This window comes from Anneissia japonica, unplaced genomic scaffold (assembly GCF_011630105.1).
Source record: "Anneissia japonica isolate Jap-2015-1 unplaced genomic scaffold, ASM1163010v1 scaffold284970_len119093_cov105, whole genome shotgun sequence".
In the NCBI taxonomy this organism is placed as follows: domain Eukaryota; kingdom Metazoa; phylum Echinodermata; class Crinoidea; order Comatulida; family Comatulidae; genus Anneissia; species Anneissia japonica.
The window spans coordinates 53,935-62,056 of NW_022734788.1; the positions used below are offsets into that span (position 1 = coordinate 53,935).

Sequence of the window (8,122 nt, forward strand, 5' to 3'; positions counted from 1 at the left end):
AAAAAAAAAAAAAAAAAAATTGTTAAAGATATTTTAAGAAGCTATATTGAACAACTCTTTACAAATTATACTGTGTATGCTGAACTTATGAATAAAAGTGGGACGACCCCACAAAAGAGAAAAAAAATGTGTCAACTTTTAGGACTTGTTTATGCATTATATTTGTTGCTAACTGTATATGGGGGTAATATTCACTTGATATTTTTAAGTTTCTTAAAATTAACACTTGTCATCCTAAAAATCTTACCTTCATTCAATCTTTTGCTAGAACCAATGCCTGAAAATAATCTGTTTTTTAATCATTTTCCACAGGTATGGGACAGACTACCCAATGCTAGTAATATCCCATTGAATAACCTAAGTTCATTCTATAGAAGTTATTCTATTACTACTAATAATAATATTAATAATAATAATAATAATAATAATAATAATAATAATAATAATAATATTAATAATATTAATAATAATAATAATAATAATAATAATAATAACAATAATAATAATAAGAATATTAATACTTGATTTTAATGATTATATTCATTGTACTGGCTTTTGTAAGGTAAACCACTTAATAGTAGATTCAGTTTGCTTTTTGGTTTTCCTCTCCGTTTGTTTGATTTGTTTTAAGGCCTCTTTACACATCTTTTTATCGTTGATCCTTACCTTTGTAGTGCAAACAGGCCTTTACTGTTTAAATGTATTGTTTATTGTATATTGTTTATGTTCAGAAAGAAGTAAATGAAATTAATAACAATTTGCTGTCACATACACTGACATCCACGCCTGCATTATACAGAAGTGCATTTTGGATTCCACTTCATAAACAATGAACGAGTCGAAGTTAAAATATACTGCTGATGGGGTCATATTTACAAAAACAGTTGTGTCATCTCCGTTTACACATATTTTTATTTCAACTTTTGTTTGAATGCAACGTTTACAAATTACGTTGTTTTATTTGTTTTTGGTTTTTTTTTAACAGCTAGTCATTAATACATTGTACCGGTATATAAAATAATAACGATATAAAAAAAAAACATACCATTAGTGTCATTTGACATTGTAGATTCTGTATAAATATAAAAAAAATGTAAATTACTAGCTAGTTAAAAATTTCTAATGCATTATAACATTTATTATATTTAAAAGGTACTGATTAATTACAAAATTTAAAACTTCGTTGGACAATTATGTTTAACCTAATATCAGTTAATGACAGGTAATAGAGTAGTTATAATAGGCAATTTAATTTCTATGTATGTGGATTACACTGTTATGAGTTTAATAAAAGAACAAAATTGGGACCAAGACTAACAGAAACTTTTTAATCCTGGACACCGACAGGTTTGTGCGCAAACCGCCTTAATATATGATCTAAATGTAAGATTATGTAATATTGTAACCCCCGTCAGGAAAGTTCGCAGAGATTCTTCGGGGGACAAAAAAATAATATTTTAAAACGTTTATATAAAATGTTGACCTTAGTTCGATAGGCCTATATAAATTAATCGTTTGTACACCGATGAGATACAAAAAACACTATCCTTAGGTCGAGATGCCCTACTGTATAAGCATCTACCAGTATTTGTAAACATGTCTTGATTTCCCCAAGCCTTACCCATCTTAGTAAAGTAAATTGAAATTATTATTAAAATATTTAAGAGTTGCTAATCCATTAAAACACTTAACAATTAAGTTTAATTTTGTTAGAAATTAAAGTTTTTAAATATTACAACCTAATTTAAGCTGTCTCAACTACAAATTTAAAAAGCATATACATAATAATAATCAGTAAAAAACATACCATCAGTTGTCACTGATGTGGTTGGCTGCAATGTTGTAGATTCTGTAAACATATAAAAATATCATTAACACTTAAAAGGTACTTTTTAATTATAACATTTCACAAGTTTTAACTTTGTTGGACATTAAAGTTAATTAAATTTTACCACTTAATATCAGTTGTCTTCACTGTTATTAATGGCTGAGCTGTAGTTGCAGATTCTGAATACACACATTTTTGAAATACATACATAATAATAGTTAAGAAAATACTCTCAGTTGCCACTAATGTGGTCGATGTTAGCACTGTTGTAAGTTCTGTATGAATACAGACTTTGAATGATATTTAAGAGTTGCTAATCAATTAAAACACTTAACAATTAAGTTTAATTTTGTTGGAAACTAAAATTTTTAAATATTATTAACCTAATTTCAGCTGTCTCAACTACTAGTGATGGTTGAAACTGTAGTTTCAGACTCTGAATGAACAAATTTAAAAAGCATATACATAATATTAATCAGTAAAAAACATACCCTCAGTTGTCACTGATGTGGCTGGCTGCAATGTTGTAGATTCTGTAAACATATAAAAATGTCATTAACACTTAAAAGGTACTTTTTAATTATAACATTTCACAAGTTTTAACTTTGTTGGACATTAAAGTTAATTAAGTTTTACCACTTAATATCAGTTGTCTTCACTGTTATTAATGGCTGAGCTGTAGTTGCAGATTCTAAAAATACAAATGTTTTTAATACATATATTATAATAATTAAGAAATTACTCTCAGTTGCCACTAATGTTGTCGATGGTAACACTGTCTCAACTACTAGTAATAGTTGATAATGTTGTTTCAGACTCTGAATGAACAAATTTATAAAGCACATGCATGGTAATAATTAGTTAAAAACATACCCTCAGTTGTCACTAATGTGGTTGGCCGCAATGTTGTAGGTCCTGTATACATATAAAAATGTTATTAATACTTAAAGGGGTACTTTTTAATAATAACATTTCACAAGTTTTAACTTCGTTGGACATTAAAGTTAATTAAATTTTACCATTCAGTTTTCTTCACGGTTATTAATGGCTGAGCTGTAGTTGCAGATTCTAAAAACACACATTTTTTAAAAACATACATAATAATTAAGAAATTACCTTCAGTTGCCACTAATGTGGTCGATTTTAGCACTGTCTCAACTACTAGTAATAGTTGATAATGTTGTTTCAGACTCTGAATGAACAAATTTATAAAGCATATACATAATATTAATCAGTAAAAAACATACCTTCAATTGTCACTGATGTGGTTGGCTGCAATGTTGTAGATTCTGTAAACATATAAAAATGTCATTAACACTTAAAAGGTACTTTTTAATTATAACATTTCACAAGTTTTAACTTTGTTGGACATTAAAGTTAATTAAGTTTTACCACTTAAGTTTTACCACTAATGTGGTCGATTTTAGCACTGTCTCAACTACTAGTAATAGTTGATAATGTTGTTTCAGACTCTGAATGAACAAATTTATAAAGCATATACATAATATTAATCAGTAAAAAACATACCTTCAGTTGTCACTGATGTGGTTGGCTGCAATGTTGTAGATTCTGTAAACATATAAAAATGTCATTAACACTTAAATGGTACTTTTTAATTATAACATTTCACAAGTTTTAACTTTGTTGGACATTAAAGTTAATTAAGTTTTACCACTTAATATCAGTTGTCTTCACTGTTATTAATGGCTGAGCTGTAGTTGCAGATTCTAAAAATACAAATTTTTTTAATACATATATTATAATAATTAAGAAATTACTCTCAGTTGCCACTAATGTTGTCGATGTTAACACTGTCTCAACTACTAGTAATAGTTGATAATGTTGTTTCAGACTCTGAATGAAATGACTCTGAATAAAGTTAATTAAATTTTACCATTCAGTTTTCTTCACGGTTATTAATGGCTGAGCTGTAGTTGCAGATTCTAAAAACACACATTTTTTAAATACATACATAATAATTAAGAAATTACCTTCAGTTGCCACTAATGTTGTCGATGGTAACACTGTCTCAACTACTAGTAATAGTTGATAATGTTGTTTCAGACTCTGAATGAACAAATTTATAAAGCATATACATAATATTAATCAGTAAAAAACATACCTTCAGTTGTCACTGATGTGGTTGGCTGCAATGTTGTAGATTCTGTAAACATATAAAAATGTCATTAACACTTAAAAGGTACTTTTTAATTATAACATTTCACAAGTTTTAACTTTGTTAAATCAAGAACAAATTTATAAAGCACATGCATGGTAATAATTAGTAAAAAACATACCCTCAGTTGTCACTAATGTGGTTGGCCGCAATGTTGTAGGTCCTGTATACATATAAAAATGTTATTAATACTTAAAAGGGTACTTTTTAATAATAACATTTCACAAGTTTTAACTTCGTTGGACATTAAAGTTAATTAAATTTTACCATTCAGTTTTCTTCACGGTTATTAATGGCTGTAGTTGCAGATTCTAAAAACACACATTTTTTAAATACATACATAATAATTAAGAAATTACTCTCAGTTGCCACTAATGTTGTCGATGGTAACACTGTCTCAACTACTAGTAATAGTTGATAATGTTGTTTCAGACTCTGAATGAACAAATTTATAAAGCACATGCATGGTAATAATTAGTAAAAAACATACCCTCAGTTGTCACTAATATGGTTGGCCGCAATGTTGTAGGTCCTGTATACATATAAAAATGTTATTAATACTTAAAAGGGTACTTTTTAATAATAACATTTCACAAGTTTTAACTTCGTTGGACATTAAAGTTAATTAAATTTTACCATTCAGTTTTCTTCACGGTTATTAATGGCTGAGCTGTAGTTGCAGATTCTAAAAACACACATTTTTTAAATACATACATAATAATTAAGAAATTACCTTCAGTTGCCACTAATGTGGTCGATTTTAGCACTGTCCCAACTACTAGTAATAGTTGATAATGTTGTTTCAGACTCTGAATAAACAAATTTATAAAGCATATACATAGTAATAATCAGTAAAAAACATACCCTCAGTTGTCACTAATGTGGTTGGCCGCAATGTTGTAGGTCCTGTATACATATAAAAATGTCATTAATACTTAAAAGTGTACTTTTTAATAAAAACATTTCACAAGTTTTTAACTTCGTTGGACATTAAAGTTAATTCAATTTGACCATTTAATATCAGTTTTCTTCACTGTTATTAATGGCTGAGCTGTAGTTGCAGATTCTAAAAACACACATGTTTTAAGTACATACATAATAGTTAAGAAATTACGTTCAGTTGCCACTAATGTGGTCGATTTTAGCCCTGTTGTAGGTTCTGTATGAATACAAACATTGAACAATTAGTTAAGAGTTGCTAATCAATTAAAACACTTAACAATTAAGTTTAATTTTGTTGGAAATGAAGTTTTTTAATATTATAACCTAATTTCAGCTGTCTCCACTACTGGTTATGGTTGACACTGTCGTTTCAGACTCTGAATGAACAAATTTATAAAGCATATACATAGTAATAATTAGTAAAAAACATACCCTCAGTTGTCACTAATGTGGTTGGCTGCAATGTTGTAGGTCCTGTATACATATAAAAATGGCATTAATACTTAAAAGGGTACTTTTTAATAATAACATTTCACAAGTTTTAACTTCATTGGACATTAAAGTTAATTCAATTTTACCATTTGATATCCGTTTTCTTCACTGTTATTAATGGCTGAGCTGTAGTTGCAGATTCTAAAAACACACATGTTTTAAATACATACATAATAATTAAGAAATTTAGCACTGTTGTAGGTTATGTATGAATACAAACATTGAACAATTAGTTAAGAGTTGCTAATCAATTAAAACACTTAACAATTAAGTTTAATTTTGTTGGAAATGGAAGTTTTTTTTTAAATATTATAACCTAATTTCAGCTGTCTCCACTACTGGTTATGGTTGACACTGTCGTTTCAGACTCTGAATGAACACATTTAAAGCGTAGATCCAGACGGACATTATGTTTCTTAGTAAGTGCCGTAAGGAAAACGTTGTATCTTCTGGACTCATAGTTAAGAGCCCTTTGATTCTCTGAAGAACACCTATTGCACCCCATATTTTAATAGAATATGTCAATCTCTATCAGTGAAACTCCGTAATCATCTGATCACCATTATGTATAATTAACAGAACACAATCACGAAGAAACTTAGGAATTTGAACAAGACATCGAAATCACATCACACAATCAGAATGCAACGAAGCGGCAATGATTGCAACAGAAATGGGTGATATCCAATTCAAGAAACTTAAACTGGTGAAAGATCAAAAATTTACAAAGCTCATTAACCGGAGCATAATTCCATGCGTAAGTACTTGTGTACCACCTCACACTAAAAATGTTGTCAACATCTCCACGTACACTCCATCCTCTATAGAAATTGCCGTCCTACAGAAAGGTCTTTCTGCCCGTCAACTAAACTTGCCACAGGTTTCCTGGAGGCTGAGCGCCGCTGCACAGTGGGCCAGATTGAAGTCAAAGTGTGCCAAAATTAATTACTCATTACAGAAGCTAATCTAAGCGAATACAAGACTTATCTAGAGGTTTTCATACCCGTAGAATTCAATAAAAGCATTTTCAAATCTATATGACGTCATTTTTGTACTGTTTTCTGATTGGACGATGTCAGTTTTCATTGTAATACCAGGGAACAGTAAAATTACAAATTAATTTTGAAATGTTAAGGAGGTTTGGGACAAAAGAACTTCTGTGGAAAACTTTTTGTATTTTCCATGACGTCATCAAAATACATTTTTCTGATTGGAAGAGGCCAAAAGTGGCATAGGCCAACATGAAAATTTCTATTGTTAATCTTACAGTGAATATAAATCAAAATCAAAATTGATAATAATTCTAGACAACCTAATTTTACATTTTTTAAATGTAAAATGTGTTTGCATCTGAAATTCCATGGAATTATCAGACATTGCCTACACCAATGTCATGATAATGATAATCATATATTGTCATATATTAATTCTGTCCCCAATAGTATTAGGCCTATATTGTAAAAGTATCGACAATGGTCGTTTTATGTTGTTTTTTTTAAATAATTCTCAGTGCAGTATGAACGAGGAGGCTTTGAAGAGGAACTTTTGCTGTCCTCTTTGACAGGTATACTGTACCACCAGGATAGCAATGCTTTTTTGCTACTCTTTATTTTGGTGCAAGAGGAGTCTCATTTTACTATGGAGCTACAAAGATGGACAGTGTTTCATCTGTCGTGAACGATTCCGGTTTGCGCCTCAGGGGTGACACCAGCAGGGGGAATGGGGTAGGGTCCCCGTCGAGGAAAGCTCCCACCCCCACCCTGGCGTTGGGGAGATAAACTACAATTCGTCAGGGAGAAATAAAATGTGTATGTATTTTCTACATATTAGTAGACTCTAAAATCGATTCTTCTTGAATGTGCCTTGCAATGCTGCATAAAGAAGTTCAGTGTGTACATTTTATGTCAACATCTCTTGTACTTTACCCTTGTGCGAACTCTCTGAAAAGATCCTCCCATACATCGATAGGACGTCCCGGTCTGGGTCTGTTTTAAGCCTCTTGTGGGTTTCCTGTTGGTGTGGAAAGAATATCTTCTGTTCTGTGTCAAAACATTAATAACTTCATCAGAAAATGGAATCCTCAGGATTGCCACGAGTTATTTTCTTTAGAAACCCGGCAAACACGTGTTTACGTTCTTATAACGTTCTTGGCGAATGTTGTGGTTAGGTATGTCACAAAATAACGTTTACCCAACGTTGTAGGAACGTGCAAACGTTGTGAAATTATGTTCAGTATGAATTTATGGTTCTACAAAATAAAGTTTTCAACACAAAACTGTAACGTTATTGTCACGTTATCATAATGTATTATTGTTTGCTGGGAAGGTCGTTACTACTCGCGTAGTAGCTCACCTCTCCTTAAGTTGAAACAGGAAGTTTTTCAAAGTCTTGGATGTGTTTGAATAAAGTTAAAAACAATTGACGCCTAGATATAGGCCTGCTTGTAGATGTCATCTTCATTATGATATATGGTATTTGGATTATTAGGCTGCTCAAAATAAAGTATTCTAAACAGCAACAAAATATTAGAAGATTTGCTACTGTTAAATCACGAGCAGTTTGTCAATTTTTTAAGTGCTTTTCCCACGCTTTGCATGAACTGGTTGAGTAGACGCGCGTTACATCCCTCTGATTTGCGGTTTGCTCTAATTAAATTGTGTCTCAAATGTACGAAAACAAGACTA

At 30.6% G+C, this 8,122-nt stretch overlaps 1 protein-coding gene and 1 long non-coding RNA gene across 2 annotated transcripts in view; both read right to left on the minus strand.

Annotated features, from left to right (window-relative positions):
- Positions 1-4,920, minus strand: part of LOC117116485 (threonine-rich protein-like) — an 8,755-nt gene extending 3,835 nt beyond the window's left edge. Inside the window, exons 1-10 of the mRNA XM_033260548.1 lie at positions 4,869-4,920; positions 4,495-4,536; positions 4,126-4,167; positions 3,951-3,992; positions 3,356-3,397; positions 3,076-3,117; positions 2,702-2,743; positions 2,320-2,361; positions 1,808-1,849; positions 1,046-1,072 (exon numbers count right to left, since the gene is read on the minus strand). Of these exons, the coding sequence (XP_033116439.1) occupies positions 1,046-1,072; positions 1,808-1,849; positions 2,320-2,361; positions 2,702-2,743; positions 3,076-3,117; positions 3,356-3,397; positions 3,951-3,992; positions 4,126-4,167; positions 4,495-4,536; positions 4,869-4,920 (415 nt within the window). The remainder of the gene's footprint in view (positions 1-1,045; positions 1,073-1,807; positions 1,850-2,319; positions 2,362-2,701; positions 2,744-3,075; positions 3,118-3,355; positions 3,398-3,950; positions 3,993-4,125; positions 4,168-4,494; positions 4,537-4,868) is intronic.
- Positions 4,921-5,146: 226 nt separating this feature from the next.
- LOC117116483 overlaps positions 5,147-8,122 on the minus strand; it is a 12,064-nt gene continuing 9,088 nt past the window's right edge. Inside the window, exon 4 of the long non-coding RNA XR_004446760.1 lies at positions 5,147-5,163. This is a non-coding gene — a long non-coding RNA (uncharacterized LOC117116483). The remainder of the gene's footprint in view (positions 5,164-8,122) is intronic.